Raw genomic sequence first — 22054 nt, 5'->3', positions numbered from 1 at the left:
GTTTAAAGATGCATTATTGCTGAAAATGCTCTCACCCTCGGGCCAATCAAAACGTTTTTTTTGATGTAGATCAGATTTGGAGAAATGCAGCATTGCACCACTTGCTCAGAAATGGATCCTCTGCAGTGAATGGGTGCCGTCAGAACGAGAGTCCAAACATAATCCACATGGCTGCAGTCCATCAATTAATATTCTATGACTCGAAAAACCATTTAAACGAATAAATCTAAACCACTTCTTTTGGCCGTGAGTATATGAGCAAACAACAACTAGCGTTTTGCTTTCTCTAAAAGTCTATAAATGAACCAACATCTCCTTTTTAAAGCCGTTTTGAGATTTTGCGTTGCTTGATGTGTGCATATTTCTCTCCTGATTTAGATGAGACAACTTTTTAACTGGGGAAAAAAAAATTGTTTCTTACAAACAGGCAGCTTCACAAAATGTCCTATGGATTATTTTTTATCAGCTGTTTGGACTCTCATTCTGACGGCACCCATTCACTCCCATTCACTCCCATGGGAGAGTAAGTGATATAAGGTTATTTTCTCCAAATCGTCTACATCTTGGATGGCCTGAGTGTGAGTAAAGCAACATTTTTGGGTGAACTATTCCTTTAACGATCGGGTGCAGAATTAAAATTCAATCCCTGCAGCGTGCGATGTGCTCACCTGCTGCTTGTCCTCTAAGGACGCAGCTTCCAGCTCATAGTCAGAGCGATCCCTAAACGAAATCGAGAACCTGGTACCTGGTGCATCGTGGCAGTTTTTCACCTCAGAAAAACAGAGCTGGCGTTTCACAATGCCTTTTTCAATGCTGCACAAAAGGCTCGTGCTGAAATCAACCTAAAGCAAAAAAAAAGGTGTTCACTCGTTATACGCGGTTTCCGGAGGCCAGAGCCGTATAAGAGCAGTTCGGTGCGTACATACACACCTGCAGAACCCGCTTCTGCCATATGTAGCGGTTGAATTTCCGGACACTGAAGTTGTACTGCAACTGTTTTTCCTGCAACAAAGATATTAACTTAAACAAAGAGTTCAAGAAATAAGCAATACTTCCTCTTCACAAAATGTCACTTTATTATCACCATAGAGAGCTGCTTATAATATTAGCTCTGCGGCCACCAAGACTGGTTGAACAACAAATCATTTCCTTAAAAACAACTGTGCCAAAACGTGAAAAGTATGTGACTCGCACACCCATTTTCTTGACCTATTTTTTTATTGAAACTCAATAGAAAGACATGTTTAAAAATGCTGATAAGATCTATAAACGAGAAGATTTAAGCATATCCCATACTGCACCTCCGGCTCAGTGGTCCTCTGCTTGTGTAACGTGCCATTGTTAGCCCGGACCAGAACTTCGTCGATACTCATTTTGCCCGATTTAACCCAGTTCATGACGTTCAGCTGCATTTCGTTGCTAAGCTGTAGAAACAATGCGAGGTTAAGTCAAGAGCTGCGATTACTCTCGAGACGAGCACATGCGGTCTCCACGCAACATTGTTTGGTAACGATGAACTCGCTCGCAACAAACTGTTGAAATGAGGAAGTTTACTCTTTTCTTTTTCGTGCTAGTTCACATCAAAATGATTTGTGGACACCAGTATATGACACGAGGTTGTGCTTCTCGTATATTTGAACTTTTTATTACACCTTATAGAGACAAATTATGTTTTTTCTGTTTTGTTTAACGTCATCAGCTGTCAATCAATGCGAGAGATTAAATGCACTAATATGTTAATGAAAGCAAGAACGCAGATTATTTAAAAAAAAATCACATTACATCCCTGTCAAATGCCCAATGATGTTTGATACCCATTTTGTTTACCTAAAAAGTGTATTCAACAGATTACCTGTTAATTTTAACAAATTGTAGATTTCTACTAAATATTAGCTAAATGCGCCTGTTATTAAGAAAAAAAAAGAAAAGGTCCTTACCTGAGGAACATGCACTGTCTTTCTGTAATCCATGCTTCTTCATTGGACTTCAGGAGATCAAAACATGTCAGATCACCCATTCGATTTTTTCAAATAGTACACTGACTGAGGTTTGCAGACCTCTGAAAAGGGATGTGTGTTTACATGAGAGAGAACTAGGTATGCTTGTATGGCACGCAGATTTATTACTAACTTCCTTAAATGCGGCTTACCTGAAGGAAAAAAATAGAAAAAGATGAAGTCATACACCTCCACCCTTTATCTGACTTCTCATCTTTCTGCGGGACATGCAAAGTCCGTCCCTCAGTTGCAGATACAGAGTCCTTCTCTGCTGTTGTCTGCATACACAGTGGGTACTGAAAGTATTCAGACCGCCTTCAGTTTTTCACTCTTTGTTAAATTGCAGCCATTTGCAAAGTTTTTTTTTTCCCAAGTCCAATCAGTATAATCAAACAGAGCTGGAATCAAATGAAGGTGTAGAACTATTTCAAAGATGATCAGAAGAAATGGACAGCCCCTGAGTTAAATACACGAGTGTCACAGCAAAGGGTCTGAATACTTATGATCATGTGATATTTCAGTTTTTCTTTTAAAAAAATCTGCACAAATGTCAACAATTCTGTGTTTTTCTGTCAATATGGGGTGCTGTGTGTACATTAATAAGAAAAAAAAATGAAATTAAATGATTTTAACAAATGGCTGCTACAGAACAAAGAGTGAAACATTTAACATTTAAGGGGATCTGAATACTTTCCATACCCACTGTATAGTTGGTTAAACTCTCAAATTTGTAAAAAAAAAAAAAAAAAAAAAAAAAAAAAACATGAATATTGGAGATATTATAATTTGTAACACAATTCAACTGTCTCTAAAAAAATAATAATCATAGTTTTTGTAGCATGGTAAATGGTAATCAATACACCAATAAACATGGTTGCTAAACGTTTTAGTACAATTAAACCATGGTTACTTTTCACAAGGAGTTATATAGCCTACAGCTTGGAGTCACTTTCAGTGTTTCAGCTTAAATACAGGCTTCTGTAATGTTATAGCTTATCTTTGCAGCATGAAAGCCCTAACCTGTCAGCCTGATCTCGTGTTTATACGCAGGTATGAATACGTAACTTTTACAAGCATAAAACATACATTCTGATGCTGCAACATACAATTTAGACGCATTTTAAAGTTTAAAACGTGCAAATCGCTACGTATTTCAAGTTAAAAAACAAAATATTTGCATATGTTTTATGTAATTAAGATCGTATCAGTGCATTTTTTATTGTTTTGTGAATAAGCGATTTAGATTTTTAGACCCCTTAACCTACCCCCAAACCTGAACCTACCCTTTTTATAGCAAATATGCATTTCTATAATTTTTCCCCAATAAGCGATTTAGATACCTAAGAATTTGTACGTTTAGATGCTAAAAATACGCCAGTTTTATACGGTTTAGAGCCTGTAAAAATGTACGAAAATGTATGTTTCATAGAACAACATTTCACGTAAAATGCATACGAATTATCACAAGATCGCGTTGAACCTGGAATGTTAAGAAAAAAAACATAAAAAAATAAATAAATCAATGTAAAATAAAGAATAGTGTCTCATAGGTCCTTCCTGGGCCTAAATCTTTATGTTTCTCTCCCTCTCTCTCAAAACTACAACATATTTATGAAATCAGATATTTAAAATAAATAAATAAACGTGATGATGTAAATAAAAATGTAAGCAGACACAGGCTTGTCTTAGTTTGTTTTTATCAGCGAGCTGAAGATCTGCAGCGCCTCCTACTGTTAGACAGAGAAGAAACTCAGAACTACATCTATTGAGGATGAATCTGACTTTCATTTTTGTAAAAAGATCTGCTTTGCGACATGTCCTGGGACACTCCGTCCAGAGTAGAAGAAAGGCATGCCCATATAGCCAGCCAAAGCCCTATTATCGCTCATTTTAATTCAGCATTTTAGAAAGTATAATGTTATCGTTTGCCTTTTCAGCCATGGAGTCCACCAGCGGTCCACTAAACGAGGAGCTCCAGTGCTCCATCTGTCTAGATGTTTTCCTTGACCCAGTCATGTGGACACAACCTCTGCAGAAGCTTCCTGAACAAATGCTGGAAAACCAATCCAGGCTGTTTCTGCCCTATCTGCAATGAAAAGTTCAGCAAAAGACCTCATCTCAAAATTAATACAGCGCTCAGAGAGGTTGTGCCCTTTAAGGAGACGTTTGAGCTAGGAAGATCTGAGGTGTTGTGTGACGTCTGTGATGAAAGAAAGCAGAAAGCGGTGAAGTCCTGCTTGATGTGTCAGAGCTCACCTGAAACCTCATCAGAGTCCCACGTCTAAAGAAACACACACTGATCAACGCTGTGGAAATTCTGGAGCGTTATATATGCCAGAAACATGAGAGAACATTGGAGTTGTTCTGCAGAGATGACCGGATGTGTGTGTCTGTCCTGCACTGAAGGAGACCACAGGAATCACAGCACTGTTCCTGTAGAGGAGAGTCAAGAGAAGGAGGAAAGAAATACAAACACTATAAAAGACCCCATGAAGTGCAAAGCATGTGAACAGGTTTAAGATCTTTCAATCCATCTGCTAGAAATGGATTTTTTCAGGTTTTTGTAAATACAGGTTACCCTATAAAATGGTCAAACATGGACTAAGAGATAGAAAAGTTTTATCAATATTAAATTGGCCTTTCTGTAAGAAGATCTATGCTTTTCTGTTTGTAGGATCATATTGTTAAAACGCAGACCGAAGAAGATTCAAGCAATCAGGCACTCGGCAGAGCTAAGAAAGGCAAGCAGAAGATAACGTAATCTGAAATGAATAACGCATTCTAACATTTCAATCTGCTTAACAACAGTTTTTGAATGAACCCGTATTTAAATACATAACAGATTAATCTTAATCGATTTCCCATAAAGAGAAATCAACCAGAGTTTAGCTCTTCGCTGATCTAAGCTGTTGCTTGTAGAGATGTCAGTCTGAGCTGCTGGAAAAAATGAAGAAACAGCGGAAATCAACAGAGAAACAGGCCAAAGATCTCATTAAAGAGACGCGGCAAGAAAAGACACACTGAGCTGGAACAGCTCTCACAGACTGAGCTCCTACAGGTCTGTGAACATCTCTCATTAATGATAAACCATAAAACGCTTGCCATGCTGATGAATATCTTCCATCTCCTGTTGCAGTTTTACTCATCCACTTGTACTTCTAAACCAACAAAAAAACGGATGGAGATCAGTACTGACTTTACTATGAATGCGTGCACTCTCAGTATTTCAATATAACCATCGCAACCTTTATTCGCGATTTTCCACCAGCAGGGACATAAATAGGTCAAGTGCAGCTCTTGTTTATTTTTTCTTCATTTTTGCTAACTGAAGGTCAAGTCAGCATCATTGTCAGCAATATGTAATATCTGTTGCTCAGAGTCTCGTTCTCATTTCTGTCCACAGTGTTGAAGATGATGCAGCAGTATGCAGGTAGTCTGGAAGATGCACTTCTCATATACACTTGCTTACACATTTATAAACTAATTTGCTGAATGCTTTTTTTTTATATTCTCTGATCTCTCTCAATGGATGGGACTCGATACAGCTTATCCTGAACTCATCTTGTCCAAGGATGGAAAAGAAGTTCAGCATGGAAACATTAAGCAGAACCTTCCTAACTATCCAGAGAGATTTGATTCATGTTCGGATTGGGAAAAGAGGGTTTCTCTTCATGGAAATTTTATTTTGAGGTGCAGGTGAATGGCAAGGCTGAGTGGGATTTAGGAGTTTCCAGAGAATGCGTAAAAAGGTCAGACTCAATCCTGAAGATGGATGCTGGACTTTGGTTCTGAGAAATGAGGTTCAATACAAAGCTTGTGTCAATCCCTGTGTCTCTCTATCTCAGAGAGACACTTGAGAGGGTTGGTGTGTTTGTGGATTATGAGGATGGTCTAGTTTCTTTTTATGATGTGGAGTCCAGCTCTCCTATCTACTCTTGCACTGGTCAGTCTTTCACTGACAAACTATATCCGTTCCTCAGCCCATGTTTTAATGATGAAGGTAAACAGTCAAGACCACCGATCATCTAATCTGGAGTCAGATGAGAAGTACATGATGTCACGTCAAAGTCAAAAAACGTCAAAATGATCCATGCTGCTTGTTACATGTCCCAAATGAAGACTATAGTGGATCACTGACGTACAGTCCAACAAATAGACTTGTCTAAAGGGAGGCAAGTGAACATGCCATTAATGGGGATGACAAAGAATCAATTATAATAACTATTTGTTGATTATTTTACATAGTAGTGCCAGTTTTGTTTGGAAGAAATCAAAACGAAACTAACTTTTCATTACATAGCATTTTTCTCTACTGGTTTTCCATTCTCACTGCTCATAAGACAACAAAGTAACAATTTCATAAATAGTCAAACGATTCCTCAATCATTAGCTGCAATTACTTGATTGTTCTGTGTTTTTCCTACTGAAACGCAACATAACCTAACGAAGAACCATGAATGCCACTGCCTCATCGCCAAGTGATTTTTGACAAATGCAGAAACCAATAAGGACATCTTGGGACACAGCAACCAGAAAAAAGGTCTCTGGTGGAATTGTTTAATAGTCCAACTCTACTCACTCTTGAAGTTGAGTGGAATCAGGTCCTTTTTTCAAATTGGCTCCAGTGTAGTACACAACCATCACCCTTATACAACAAACTAGTCATGTGCTGCTTTGACCTTTTGTTCTTCAAGACGGTTTCAAGGTCCATGATGATCTCAACCATAGAGTGTAAAAAAAAAAGGACGAACATCAGGACATCTCTGCTTCCTTCCACTGTAAGAAATGGCAGCTGCCATCTTGATTAAATGATGTTATTTGGAGCCTGAGTCTGCGCAAAAGACATTAATTTGGAGCCAAAGTATCAAAATCCCGCAGATCCAGTCAACCACAACGACAAGCCCCCATTTTTACAGCATCAAATTACTAGCTAAAATCAAAATGATCACAAACGAACATATATCAACATGAAAACAACTACCAGAAATGACTAAAACCATATTTCGGAAAATTGTTTTGGTAGTGTAAATCATTTTTTTGACTCGTGTCCCACTTGTTTACATGGAGAAGGCGGGGTTTATGGCCTGTACTGCAGCCAGCCACGAGGGGCGATCAAAGAGCCAGCAACTTTCACCTGATCTCAACGTTCACCCTAATTTTGTCATTTCATACTGATAAACGTTAAATTAGCATCATATTAAATACAGATACTATATACAATTAAATAGTCTAGAGTCCACGGCAATGCAGAACTTTTATGATTAAGCAAAAATATTATTATGGCTGCAGTTACAAATAAAAACCGATTATTGAATCAGACAATGAATTTCATGATACAGAGTTTTGGTTGAGCATAATGCATAGCATATATATGTAAAGCATCTCTGAAACCACGGTTCTCGTATCAGAGACAGACAAGTTCTAAACCCCAAATCATGCTTTACTTTTTGACTTTTCTCCAGAGTGAATTCGTAGATGATGGTCTTTGACGCTCTCTGCCCGCGTGAAACTCTTTCCACACACGTGGCAGGTATAAGGTTTCTCTCCGGTGTGAACTCTCGCGTGCACATTAAGGATTCCTTTATGCGCAAAACTCTTCCCGCACTGAGTGCACGTGTACGGTTTCTCTCCGGTGTGAACTTTCAGGTGATCCTTAAGGTAATGTTTACCGATGAAACTCTTCTCACACTGAGGGCAGGTGAACGGCTTCTCTCCGGTGTGAGTTCTCATGTGAATGTTAAGCCTTCCTTGGCGCGTGAAACTCTTTCCACACTCTTGGCACGAATAAGGCTTCTCTCCGGTGTGAGACCTCATGTGCGTGTCGAGGTGTCCTCTCTGTGAGAATATCCTCCCGCACTCGGCGCACGTGTACGGTTTCTCTCCCGTGTGAATTTTCAGATGATTCTTAAGGTACAGTTTAATACTGAAACTCTTTCCACACTGAGGGCACAGGAAAGGCTTCTCTCCGGTGTGGACCCTCATGTGCACGTTAAGGCTTCCTTGACGCGTGAAGCTCTTGCCACAATCACGGCAGGCAAAGGGTTTCTCTCCGTTGTGAACTTTCGCATGCACTTCAAGCTGTTCTCTTTGCGAAAAACTCCTGCCACACCGAGGGCATTTGTGCGGTTTTTCACCTTCCTGAACTAAACTCGTTCCACACTCGTTGCCAGTGAAAAACGCTTCGTCGCTTAAATCGTTTTTAGGTTTCTGATGCATCTCCTCCACTTCACGTTCCTCTTTTAAGTCTAAAAACAAACACAGTGCATAATTGAATATCAATTATATTGTAAAATATGAAGCAAAACAGCTCCTTTTTCTGAAGATCTGAAGCTTAAACTAAATTCTGGTCACGTTTATACACTACTTTTTTCAACACTAATTTATTTAGAATCACCGAACTGATTCTGTGGCTCGATTAAGTTGCACATTTTAACACTAGAAGCAAACCAACCCTGTCAGCAAAAAACATACTTCGTTTAATTTTTGACATCCTTTCATTTATTCGCAAGTTTCCCATAAAATACTAACAAGAAACAATTGCATACACTCAAACTAGAATCAATTACAATCCTCAATATTTAATATATCTTGATTAAAAGTCAGATTTTTGCACACAACAATAAAAAGTTGCCTTTTAAACCATTTGACCAGGCAGACAAATATAATAAAAATGTACAAAAATAAGGAAATTACCTGATGGAATAAAAACATCATCATCATCATCATCATCGCTCTGTTCTTCATGAGCTCTTTTCATGTTCCTGCAGTCCTCCAGCTTCACCGAGCACATCTTGAGTGTCGTCTGCCCTTCTTCAGGGTTACGCTCTAAACCCAAAGACATTCGACTGCTGGATTCATGACTGTCATGAGCCTCAGTGTAACAAAGTAAACTGAGGCTGATCTCCGAGTCCTGCGTGTTTCCGGATCTCTGTTCAGAGAGCTGATCTCTGACGCTCCCATCAGTCACCCCGACTGAAACCTTCTCCATCTCCTAAGAAACAAAGCATCACAGTTGTAATGAATTTAGATAACGACTTTGATCGCAAGGACGTTTATGTTCGTTTTTATTTATCGAGCAAGTAGTGATTCACACGGGATATGAACAAAGCCGTTAAAAGCGCGCGCAGTCATGCCGGATGAAGTGAATCTTTTTCACGCACAAACCTCTCTGCTCAGTTTTCTGTGTCTCTCCATCATCAGCTTCACTTCCAGAGACGCCTCCCTTTTAGTCATTCACGTCGTGAAACCGTCGATATCCAGCACGGACAGATACATCATATCCTTCTTTCGCCACGTTTACGTCTTAAAAATGCTTTTCTCACAATTCTGCCGCTTTCTTCGGAAACTCAACGCTGCCAGAACTGTACAATAATGTCAGCTACTTCTGCTTCGTTTTGTTTACAAGGGAGATTAAACTGCAAAATCTGACATTACTGCCATCTATTGGGAGTATGGTCCACAATCCCATCGTCGTTCATCTCTGGATTAACCATTGAAATCATTGGGAAACCATTGGGAATCATTTGTTTCGAGCTCGGTTTGGTTTTTTCAGGCAAAATGGTTACTAGTCCACTTGTAGTATACTCTCGAAGTAGCCCAGGCTTCATGTTCTACTCTTCCAGTCAGGGCCGGATTTTCCCACTATTCATCCTGAAACCAAGGGCCCCCTAAAATGCTTTACGTCTTGCTTTACAAATGCTGATTAAGACAGAAGCCCATTTCTAAAAAAGTCATCGCGACTTTTTGTCTCACAATTTTGCCTTTTGTCCTCAGAATCGAGGAATACAAACTAGCAGTTTTGATTTATTTTTCCAGATTTTCGAGATATAAAGTCGCATTTGCGAGTTTTGAAGTCAACATTGCGAGCTTATATCTCAGAATCGGTTTTATAAATCTCAATCGTGTGGTACGAAGTCGCAATTCGAATTTTTTTAAAGTCCAGTTTTGAGAGAAAAAAAAAATACTGTTTATATCTCGCAGTTCTGACTTCATATCTCGCAGGTGCGAGTTTGTATCACGCATTTATGAGAAAAAAGCAGATTTATGAGATAAAAAGTTGCAGTGACGTTTTTAAATGTTTTATTATGCGGCGGAAACGTATTATGTAGTCTTAATGGTTCGCATTTTAACCACTATATATTGCATAAAGCATCTATATTTGTCCGTTAAAGTATTAAAAAGTATTAGTTTAAGGGTTTGTTACATTTAGAACAGATAAAAATGTGGGATTAAATTGAGATTATTCACAAGTTAACTCATGACAATCATGTCATCACTTCTCAGAGGTTTATAATTTTATGTTTTATTTTGTTAAAACTTATTGCTATTTTGTGGCCAAAGTCAAAAGTCTATCGATGCAAAAAAAAAATTCCTACACCCTAAAACACTGACGATTTTGAAAAATACACCGTAGATATTTGAAATCAACACACGAGCAAACCCAGACAGACAAGATATGAATAAAGCATGAAAGATCTTTATTGGTGATTTACATTAGTTTCGTAAAAAGCCATTTCATTTAGTAAATATTCCTCGAGACAACCGAGAGCTTTAGCAGGCTTTACAATGCCACTGCTTTTTTACTTTGGTCTGACCACAATGTCAGCGACTCCATGCACTTGAGTGAGCAGACGGCAGTCCATGGACGCCAGGAGCTTCTGAGAGCCGGCGACGGTGGGGACGAACTTCTCCGTCAGTGTAACCGTCCCGAGCTTATCCACATCCCTAGGAAACACCAATGGATTATAAACTTTCTGGAAGCTTTTCACTCTTTATCATATCGCATACTGCTCCTCAAAACGCTGAAAGTCTCACCCGTACGTGATCTTCCTGACGCTCTGCATTCCCAATCCCTCCACACGGAACAAAACGTTCCTCAACACTTGTGACAGCGGGTTCCGGAAAGCGATCTTGACCGTCAGCTCTTTGCCCACCGCAGCGTCCCCTTGAGGCTGAAACAGTCACGACACAAACTACGGATGTAGATTAATTACATAATGACACGTTCAGATGCAGAACGTTCATCGATGTGCAGAACGTAGAGTTTTATGCTTATTAAAAGTCCCGAATGAAGACTAGCGGCTCATCAACGTACGGTGAGGACGAGGTCTGGTGTGCGCAGCCTGAAGTTGAACTGCGTGGCCAGGATCTGTCGGGTTTCAGTGACCCGGCCGGTGACCGCGAGCATCAGAGCGCCCTGGTCCACCAGATGGTTCATGTACTCCTTATACTGCAGAACCCAAGGAATAGTCTTGGCTGAAGAGAGAGAAGGTGGCATTAAAGATTATATCTAAAACTTCAAGGTCAGTTTGCTCAGTACTCTAGTCTTAATGGTCATAATATTAAACTTGAACGCAAATTCAATCAGTTCTTTAAACATGTGCACCAGCTGGAGTACTTGAGAGCTGTTTTTGTGTGCTTTCCGTCTAAAATTAAATGAAGAGAGAGGCAACATTGGTTAACTGGGATCCATACATTTCTGGTCGAAATCAAACATGTCCTTGGCTAAACCCAGCCGAAAGTCATGTTTTCTACGTGAAATAATAAGGTAAGGAGCATTGTGTGAAAACGCAAAATTGATATGTTTGATTTTGACTGAGTAAGACCATGTCAAAGATTGGAATCATAGTGAAAATAATGAAATCAAACACTGATGCTTGTTATCTCACAACTGGATTTGAAGACTTCAGCCTGGATTTTCACAGAGAAGGTCGCGGACTGTTGTTCATGTACAAAAATTATTATGTTCAAAGTAGTAGTACCTGAGAAGTAGGGTTTTGCAATACTCTTAATAATATGGGTACATAAGGGTACTAATATACACCTTTTAGAGGTAAATAAAGCACAGAGATGTGCAATTTATGAATGAGACTGAACATCAACTACACGTAGGTCTCACCATCAGGTGATTTTTGAGAAATGCAGCTATTAATTTAGACATTTTGAGGGCACAGCAATCAGAAAAACATCTCTGGTGGGACTGTAAAACTCACTCTCTTGTGGTTTGAGGGTGAGAGGGATGCGGTCCTTCTTCACAGTGGTCTTCAGCACGCCGGTGTAGTACATGACCATCACCTCATACAGCAGACTGGTTGTGCGCTGACTTGAGCTGTTGTTCTTCACGACGATGGAGAGCTTGGCGTCTTCACCGATATGAGGCCCTGCCCCGTCCATGACGATCTCAACGCTCATGTCGTTGCCGGTCGGGGACGGATACAAAGTGGGTTTGGAGCCAAAGCGACTGGCCCTTTCCATGGCAATGCGCTCTTCCTCTGAACCTGATAGACGTGATCAGAAAGTAAAAAGTAAAATGAATATTAATTCATTGATATCATTTGTGGTTATCATGGTTTAACTATAGAAACCTATTTTATGAATTACTGTTTAATTGTAATATTTTGTCATGAATTCTGTGCATTGTAAGTTCACTTTTGTTATTAAATTTAATAAAGTGGATCTACACTACCATGAAAGTTTGTTATTATTAATATTACATATGCATGAAAATAACAAAAACCATCCCCATTGTCTTGGAGACTTGTCTATATGATGCTTAAATGCTTTCTAGGAGGGCAGCTCTGGGTGAATGTGTTTTGCTACCTTCTGGGTATTTGTAGAGGTGTGTGATGTCCACACGAGCATCGGATCCCACAGCTTTAGTACTGATGCGCTGACCGATGGAGTTCTTCTCCACATTAACCTGACTGAAGCTCCCGTCGGGTTTCTTCTGCCAGTAGATCTTATCACTGTTCACCTGAGACACACAGAGGAGCCACTTCAGCCTTTCAGAAGATGTTCAAAGTTCAAAATGCCATCAGACGCGAACGAGAAGGGGGTTCGCGCGAAAGCGCTCACTTCGGCGAAGACGAACGGAGTGTCGAATTTCAGGTTGACTCGTCCGTTGCGGACGGCGGAGACGGAAGTGGGACCGCAGCGGTACGAACCCTGGCTGGGCTCCTGAGGGGTCGCGTCCACCACCTGCCACCCGCCGTAACCAGCCGGGAGGTCCGGACGGGTCATCCAGGACTCGTTCCACACGTGGAAGTTCCTGCAGGGAAAGTTTATTCAAACATTTAGATGCTAAGCGAGTGCACCGCGAAACCATTTTCCAAACCGTGTTTTTGGCTTGTTCTGAATCACTACGGTATACCTATAATAAGTGTTTATAATCGAACTATTTAGGCTTGGGGCGGAGTAGCCCCGTAACGCCGTGATTCGTCATAGACGCGAACAGAAAGAAGTAGTTCCGGCTATAATATTCTTCCGCAAATCTCACTTCTGTTTATTAACCGCTAGCACGCTAGCAGCTTTCAATAATAATAACTGAAACATTTCTACATTATGTGAAATTACAAGAAATAAAGTTATCATTCAGTGCTCCAAAACTGGCTTGTAAATGTCAGTAATGATGGGTAGGCTGTATTCGAGAACTGCCAGTTTACTAACCATTAAAATGCCATTTAAAATCGTCCAGTAAAAGTTTTACTGATTCTTACTGAGACTAAGTATAACATAAACCTGACACTAATGACCTTAAATTCCCCTGGATGTTTAAAAATGAACTTTCATGTAGCCTATAACATAGCTCTAATTGAATGTCAAAGTTTTCAATCTGAAAGTGCACCGTACATAATGTTATTGTCTCTCAAAAGAAAGGTTGACTCTGAATCGTTCAAATGAGTCGTTATTAAAACGAGTCCCAAGCTGTTCACATCAAAATGAAACATTAGCATATTGCCCGCCCACTTGTTCGTCTTTTCGCGTTGGTATATATGAAAATGCTACTTTTGTAGCTTTAAAAGCTCACAAACGCTGCTGTAAGTGAAATCGATCCAATCACTGGAGGTGTTTGGGAAAAAATAATAATCGCTGAACAAATCGTTTGGAAGTCGTTGAACAAATTAGACTCCCAAAACCAAAATAAGAACCATTCATAACCCACAATAGGGGCACTTTAATAAGAATAGTACAGGGTACCAGACAGAATCGCTGGTCTTGTCTTTGATGATTTCCAGCTTCTCATCAATATAAATGTCCGTGGTCAAGGAAAGGTCCGTGTCGTGAGCCGAGCTGAAGTTGGTCACACAGCGAGTGGGGATGCCAAGACATCTCAACACTGAGAGAGAGCAGTATTTAGATGGCATTTTATTCCTAAAAACGTTATAAAAATATATGAATCCAAGCATACCAGAATTGGTGACTCCCGCGTAGACCCAGCACTGGGCGAACTTGACGGGCTTCCCTGAGCTTTTGTAATATTGTCTGAGGATGTCACCGCTGCCGCTCCAGGCCGTGGGGGACGTCCCGCCCTCATAACTGTCTTTCCAGTTACCCATCAGAACCCCGTAGTCATCGTTAGAGTTCACCTGTCACAGAAGGGCAGAAAAAACTCAAAAACTGGCACTCGTAAGCTAATATCTAATCTTGCATCTCACTTTTCTCACAGGACGGCTCATTTGGATCTAAAGCTGCCGCACGCTGGCTGCTGTAATTCACCTTCTCAAATCATATTCGTGATTTCTTATGGATCCGTGTGCGCGTGACTCACCAGAGCAGATACCATTCTGGACACGATCACTGGATCTCTCCATTCGGTCATAGCGACCTGACCTCTCTCTAAAATGAACAGACACGCTTCCAGGATGTCCTGTTCAAACTGATAAAACATGCCAAATAATGAGCCATAATAATAAAACCGATAAATTGGAAATAATAATAATAATACAAATTAAAACTGGCGAAACAATTGCACGATATAATACAATAATATGATATCAATAAAATGTTATCAATTCTATTAATAATAATACAATAATATATCTAATATATATTATATTCTTATATATCAGATAAAATGTAATAATAAAAACGGAAAAAAACAATTGCATGGCAATGATGATAATAGTAATAATAAATATCCTTTTTAAACATAAAAACTGTATAATAAAAATTGTGATAATAATATTCATAATATAATAATAATAGAATTATAGATAATAGAAACTGATAAAACATGGTCAATAATAATAATAATGATAGAAATATAGATAATAATAAAATAAGTTCAAAAAGATAAATAATAATAAATTAATAAAAATAAAACAGCAATTATGATAATGAAGATATTACTACTAATAATAATCATCCTCATCTAAAAGAATCGGTTCAAAACTATAAAAATGCATAATAGTAAAATTAACGTTTAAAAACAATAATAATCATTGCAGCAGCAAAAATGAATAATAATAAAGGGTTCAAACAGATAAAAGAATAGCATAACAATGATAATATTTGTTTATTTTCCAAAAAAAAAAAAAAAATCTAATTATAATAATAAAAATAGTCACTGTGTTTTCACACCTGGGCAAAATTCCACGTTCTGGTTCCAATCTGCTGCTCGGTTCCGTAGTAAATTCTGCCCATGCTATTCAGGATATACTCTTTCCTTTCCGCTTCGTCATCCAGATACACGTGATCATCTGAGGAGAGACAGACCGATGCATCTTCATTAATGTGAACGAGGGAGAAGTGAGTGTGAGCGTCCTCCCCGACTCTGTACCTTCACACCAGGGGTTGAAGAGCAGGTAGACGTCGTTGGGTGTGCAGGGGAACAGCAGCTTGCCCTTGGGTGACAAAGACTCCACGGTCACCTTGTATCGGCCGATGGAGGCGCTGGGAAGAGTGTTGACCGCCAGCCGCACGCGCCTGTCTTTCTGCTCCACGATCTTCATCTCCCAGCGGCCGTCCTCCAGGACGTCCACCAGCGGCACGGAGATGTGGACCCCAGCGCTGCTGCTGAAGATGGGCTCTGTGTCAGAAACACAGCGAAGACACACATCTTAATGCTTTAGCTTTAACTGAGTCATGCGTCGGTGACTCGGCCTGAGATCCGGTAAGAAAGGAGACTCAAGGAGCAGCTGGATTAGACGGATTAGATCACATAATCACTAGTCCTGCTCCAAACCCAAGATCTTCATGACTCGATTTAATAGCTTTATCTGTCTGGGCTTCTTTTTCGAATGAAACGCATATATAACTGAACTGAACTGAATCTATTTGTCCCACATATCAGACTCAGATAACACTCAAAAACCCGTTTCTGCAGCCACTGTACGTCTATGTTTAATGTGTTCCCAAACAGATATCCAAGAAGACACAGTTAAACAAAAAAAATCCAGTTAAAATAAAATTGTATTACTTTAAATACACATACTTTACCTGATTACGATTTTGGTTCAGGTTTTTTTGGTTTGTTGCTTATTTCAGTTTTTGTTTGTTTTTTGAACGATTTCAATACTGAATTCATCTGGACTGATTATGAATTTAATTCAAATTTATGTCTGATTTTGATTCTGATTTTTCAGACATTGATTATATGTGTTGTCTTTTTAATTTTAGTATAATTTAATATATATATATATATATCAATTATACTATAAATTATACTAAAAATTATATATTTTTGTTTTAGTATTTTTTTGTTTTAGTATTTTTGTTTTTGTTTTAGTATATATATATATATATATATATATATATTTAAATTTTTACTTTTTTCTATATGCTCATATAGTTTTTTTGTAATTTTTGCTGTTAATAAAATTGTGAATTTTTTTTTTTATTTCAAGGAACAGCATTTTTAAAAATGGTTTTAGTTTTATTTAACTAATAACTAATAATGAGGGTTTTATTTGGATTTGACCGACTCTGCTGATTTCGTTCTGATTTAGGTTCCTTTGCCGCTGATTTTAACAGTATTTCCGATTGCAGGTGTTTTCACGGCTATCTGAAGAGAAATGTTGCTCATCGCACTCCTAAATCCGATTAAACAGCACAAAACCTGCTGTAATTATGAAAAATAAAATGCAAAACAAACAGTTCGAGGAAAGCCAGACAAGTCTAGACTCGAGTCAGTTATCTGACTTCTTAGTAAGTGTCCGATTAAGATTTTAAAGGTAAAGTGAGTCATTTCTGAAACGGAAACACACTGTTGTGAAGCAGCACTCACCTAACTTCAGCTGCAGCTGCAGATTGTCAGATTTCGGGTTGAAGGGTCTGGAGAACTCGATCCACATCTGGAAGACCTGTCCTCTGCGGACGATCAGCTTGTCGCTGAAGAAAGCGTCCGTGTGATGCTCGCGTCGGTTCGGCCCATCCTTGGACTTCAGGAGGTCGACGGACTGAACCGTCAGAAGAGCGTCTGCGGATGAGAGAGGAAACGTTTACATCTCCCTGAAATCTCAGGTCAAGCCTCAGCGCTCATCTTCCTCATCTTCCTCCTCACCTGAAGCCGCCGGGCTCACAGCTGCAGGAGCTCCAGTGGTGCCGCTGTTAGAGCTAGACATTTCTACAAGAAGGCTGAAAGACTGAGAAGAAGAAAAATCAATCAATAAAAAATATACAATAAATATGAATATTTTTTATATAATATATTACGTGTGCGCATATCATATTTTTTGTGTTTTTAAATATTATCTCCATGTAGAGTTGATGAATAAAATATAATAAAAATGAATAAAATGTAAAAAAAAAAATTATTAAAGAATCAAAACCATGATTTTGTAAGGTGTATGTGAATGTGATTTAGAAATGTACTAAAATCATCATTTATTTTATTAGAATTTCATTTGTATATTTATATTCTGAATTAACAAAAATATAATAACTGCAATTTAATAAATAACGACATAAACAGAAATTCTGAAAAAAATGCAAATAATTAAAAAAAGAAAGAATGGAATTCTAAAATATAAATAAATTATTTTAATCATTTATTAAAATTCGACATCTTTCTGTTTAAAATGAAACGTTAATAAATAAGTAAATAAGATTGAATAAATAAATAGTACTTGATGAATAGATGACTGGATTAATTAGTAAATAAACATGATACAATATAAATAATATTTGGGACTTTTGGATAAAATTAATGCATTTAATGTATGTAAGAGAAGGAAGTGTTTCCAGAATGCACCTTCAGCAAGAAAAAATTATATACATAAATATTCATAACAACAAATCGCCAGAAGCATTACTGTTATGATTCCTCATTGAAATGTCACGCAAGGCCTGCTGACCAATCATTTGAATTCTAATACTCTCGTGTATAAAATCATAGCAATTAATGACAAACTCTTTGTCTTACAGTGAACATTTTAATTGTACAATTATAAAACCATTATCGAGAGTTTCTCCCACACCGAACGGCGAGTCATTATCTTCTGCCACAAAAGACAAAGACGCCTCTCAGACTCACGGCTGAATAAGAGTCCAAAGGAAGCAGAAGCAGACACATAATCATAATCATAATCATAATCAAAACATCAACCTGTGCCAAACTGTTCCGAATGGATCCACGGTGATGTTCTAAATGTTACAGAACGGTTCCGAAAAGAACATTTCATCGTTTAATCATCTAAAGAACCTTCACCCAAGTTTCTTCATGGTAACATCAATGCCAACGAAGGACCTTTATATTAAAAATAAAGGTTTCAAAAAAGGCGCGAAGCCGTAGTGAAACCATTTTGGGTTCCAAAAAGAAACTATTCATCTTCTTAGCGATCTTTTTATCTTTTTCCGCTATGAAGAAGGTGTCATGGAATGGAAAGAGTCCGTGATTGTTTTTCCTCGATCCATTGATGCCAATGAAGAACCTTTTTTTTTCAGTTATCAATAAACAGGTCTCAAAGTCAAGAAATATATATATATAAAAAAATACATTCATATATATATATATATATAGAAATATAGGGATTAAAGTTCAATGGTGTTGCAGTTTTATCTCATTTTAATCACATTAAGGTTAATCTGTTTTATGCGGCGTGTTAAATCATCTAAACACTGAAAAATGTCTCGTCTATAAAACACATCGCTCCCATATTACTGTTCATAGTATCTTCTGATAAAAAGAATAGTTAACTTCACAATGCCTTATTTGCATGCTTCGACATAGCTATATGCATCTTTGCAGTTCGTGAGCCTTAATGAGATGTTTGTTACCTGTGTGCCGGTGAAGTGGAGGTGCCGTGATGAAGGTTTGAAGCTGAAGTCGCTCGCGGCTCTTATTTAAGCGTGTGCTCAAACTCCTCCTTCATTACGGCCCCGAAAACCGATGTCTTCTTTCTGTCACTGAACGGAAAGTATTCCAAGAAAAACTAATTATGATGAATCACGAGCATCAGAATCAGATCCAAATCCGTGAATCACTAAAAGCTATTCATTCTTACACAAAAGCCGTGACAGTGATTTCTGTTATTGTTGCTGTTAATCATGCTGAAAGGTCAATATAATAATAATAATAATAATAATAATAATAATAATTTAACATAGCTATAATAATAATAGCATATTTATATAATAAAAGTAATATTTATAAGGCAATAATAAGAAGAAAATAAGAATATATTATTATTAATAAGAGGATAAGCCTTGTTGTTATTATTATTATTATTATTATTATTATTATTACTGCTTTTATTAGTAACCTGTTCTTAAACATGGTCACATGTTTTTTGTTTTATATTATTATTATTATTATTATTATTATTTAATCATGCAGAAATTTTAATATAATAATAATAATAATAATAATAATAATAATAATAATAATAATAATTTAGAGAAAGTTGTAATAGTACAACAATAAAAATAATAGCAAGTGATATTATTATTATTATTGTTAAAATTATATTATGAGCAAGTAATATTTATAAGGCTACAGAAATGCAATAATAATAATAATAAGAAGAAGAAAAAAATAAGAAGATATTATTATTAAGAAGAGTATAAGCCTTGTTGTTTCTATTATTATTATTATTACCGCTTTTTATTAGTAACAGTTCTTAAACATGGTCACAAGTTTTTGCTTTATATTATTATTATAATTAATCATGTAGAAATGGCAATATAATAAATGTAGTAGTGGTAGTAGTAGTAGTAGTTGTTATTATTGCTATTTCTGAAGTCTTATAAACGCTACCCATAATGTAATTTGAAAAATAATAATAATAATAATAATGTGCAAATTATTCACCATTTTATAGCATAAAATGGTGCACGGTAGAGCCTACATTATGCATATCTAACCTTTTGAACCTTTACACCTAAATAACAAACGCACACACTCATGCAGCACACACAGACATATTAAATTACTAAATTAATTACGCATGCTTCCATAAAGCCCTGTAATGTTTAATACCTGACACATTTCACAAAACACTAACGAAAGTCAAAATGAGGGAGAGATGAGGTTAGAAAAGAGGTGTGTGTCCTCTCGTTTTGTGTCATTATTGTCATCGCTCTGGTATGATGAGAGCTGAGTCCATCTGGGTTATTCTGTCACATTCATCAAAGTCTTTTCAGGCCAAACGTGAGAGTTGGAACAAGTTACAGATGAAGGTTTGAATATTAAAATAATATCATATCTGCATTCATTTTCTTCTCAATGCCAGTGGAGCAGAAGTACACACTTGAATTGATTTTTACTGATTGCATATACATTGTATATATATATATATATATATATATATATATATATATATATATATATATAATATACAAACTACATGCAAGCATATATATTTTTTTAGAGAACAAAAAAATTGTAATATGTATATTAATGTACATACATGCAAATATTTTCAAAATATATACTGCATGTGTGCAAATTTGTATATACGCAGTACACATAGATATAGCATATAAACAAAAACTATTATTTTGGATCGTCATTCCAAAACACTCATTTTTACATAAAATTGGAGAAAAACTTCAGAGGCACGTAGATCAAAACGCATTAAGAAATGTACTTTATACACAAAAAAATAAATGGCTGAAAGCAATCAAATTAAAGTGTAAAAATTACATTTTTTTACACATGATAATTGTATAAACGCATCATTTAAAAAGAACGTCTCTTAAAGGCTTTATGCGCTATTAAACCTGGTGAAAAGTGGGGGAAAAAATATTTAGGTTAGAGTCCGAATCCGACTAATCCTGTTTGTGTCTTATTATTAAGAAAGAAAACTTATTTTAATATCTTAAAAAGATTGATGCCCGTACTTTAGTTTAAGTAATGATAATTACACGAGTCTTATTAAACACACGCCCACATGTTAGCGTTTCCACCGCTCACGGTCTGAGTCACCCATTAAGTTTGGAAAATAAAAAATGATGAAGTCGAACTTTAATGAACGTTCAAATACAGTTCATCTAGACGTCACACACTTGAAGAGCAGTGATTCAGGACAGACACACACTATTCCTGACACCCCTAAAAACACTATTACAAGTCATGAACGTGTCACGAACTTAAACACGCTATCATTTATTCTGTTATTTTTTTATTCATTTTTGTCCAATGATCCAGAGCGCTTCTAACGCTTTATTGTTGTTGTTTTCTTTAATAGAAGCCAGTTTCCACCACAGAATAACATTAATTTTAGTAACTTATTTTAGTCGCACAATATTATCTTATATCTTGTAATTGTACGGTAGTATTTCTCGTTTCTCAGATATCTGAGAGGGGGAAAAAATCATAATAGCGAGTTCATCTCTCTCGATTCTGAGTTTATAGCTACATAATTACACCAATTGTGAAAGTAAAAAAATACATAATTCTGAGTTTCAGAAGTGTAAGATATGTAGTTTCAATTGTACGTTTTTATTGTAAGAAATGAAGTTAATTCAGAATTCCTGAAAAAGTCAAAATTTATATATTACTATATATATTATTTGTATATTAATTATTAATGTATATACATTATATATATATATATATATATATATATTTTTTTTTTTAAATATATACCGTATGTGTGCACATTTGTACACATACACATATTATGTAAACAAAACTATTATTTTGGATGCGATTAATTGCGATTCATCATTCCAAAGCACAAATTTTTATATAAAATTGTAAGAAATGAAGTTAATTCAGAATTTATGAAAAAGTCAAAATTGATATATTATTATATATATTATTTGTATATTAATTATTAATGTATATATATATATATATATATATATATATATATATATATATATATATATATATA

The 22054-nt window shown here is 36.8% G+C and overlaps 3 protein-coding genes and 1 pseudogene across 4 annotated transcripts in view; 1 reads left to right on the top strand and 3 right to left on the bottom strand.

Moving 5' to 3' along the window:
* LOC122332833 (formin-like protein 3) overlaps positions 1-2126 on the bottom strand; it is a 33644-nt gene extending 31518 nt beyond the window's left edge. For both annotated transcript variants that reach the window (XM_043230272.1, XM_043230273.1), the window contains exons 1-4: positions 1938-2126; positions 1302-1424; positions 931-1002; positions 669-842 (exon numbers count right to left, since the gene is read on the bottom strand). In XM_043230272.1, coding sequence (XP_043086207.1) covers positions 669-842; positions 931-1002; positions 1302-1424; positions 1938-1970 — 402 coding nt within the window. In that variant the 5' untranslated portion in view covers positions 1971-2126. The remainder of the gene's footprint in view (positions 1-668; positions 843-930; positions 1003-1301; positions 1425-1937) is intronic.
* A 1195-nt stretch (positions 2127-3321) lies between these two features.
* Positions 3322-6026, top strand: LOC122332724 (annotated as a pseudogene).
* Positions 6027-6067: 41 nt separating this feature from the next.
* On the bottom strand, positions 6068-9404 carry LOC122332834 (zinc finger protein 239-like). Its single transcript, XM_043230274.1, has 3 exons — positions 9162-9404; positions 8691-8988; positions 6068-8242 (listed from the first exon to the last, which is right to left on the bottom strand). The coding sequence occupies exons 1-3, from the start codon at positions 9228-9230 to the stop codon at positions 7431-7433; spliced, it is 1179 nt and encodes a 392-aa protein (XP_043086209.1). The 5' UTR covers positions 9231-9404; the 3' UTR covers positions 6068-7430.
* A 1080-nt stretch (positions 9405-10484) lies between these two features.
* On the bottom strand, positions 10485-17338 carry LOC122332723 (protein-glutamine gamma-glutamyltransferase K-like). The gene is made up of 13 exons (XM_043230094.1): positions 17278-17338; positions 17002-17202; positions 15556-15804; positions 15357-15475; positions 14545-14652; positions 14185-14362; positions 13974-14112; positions 12852-13044; positions 12597-12750; positions 11990-12274; positions 11092-11252; positions 10812-10948; positions 10485-10721 (listed from the first exon to the last, which is right to left on the bottom strand). The coding sequence occupies exons 1-13, from the start codon at positions 17336-17338 to the stop codon at positions 10577-10579; spliced, it is 2130 nt and encodes a 709-aa protein (XP_043086029.1). The 3' UTR covers positions 10485-10576.
* Between the last annotated feature and the right edge of the window lie 4716 nt (positions 17339-22054).

This window comes from Puntigrus tetrazona, unplaced genomic scaffold (assembly GCF_018831695.1).
Source record: "Puntigrus tetrazona isolate hp1 unplaced genomic scaffold, ASM1883169v1 S000000148, whole genome shotgun sequence".
Taxonomy (NCBI): domain Eukaryota; kingdom Metazoa; phylum Chordata; class Actinopteri; order Cypriniformes; family Cyprinidae; genus Puntigrus; species Puntigrus tetrazona.
The sequence above is the reverse complement of the archived record's forward strand: the minus strand, read 5'-3'. Positions and strand labels throughout refer to the sequence as shown.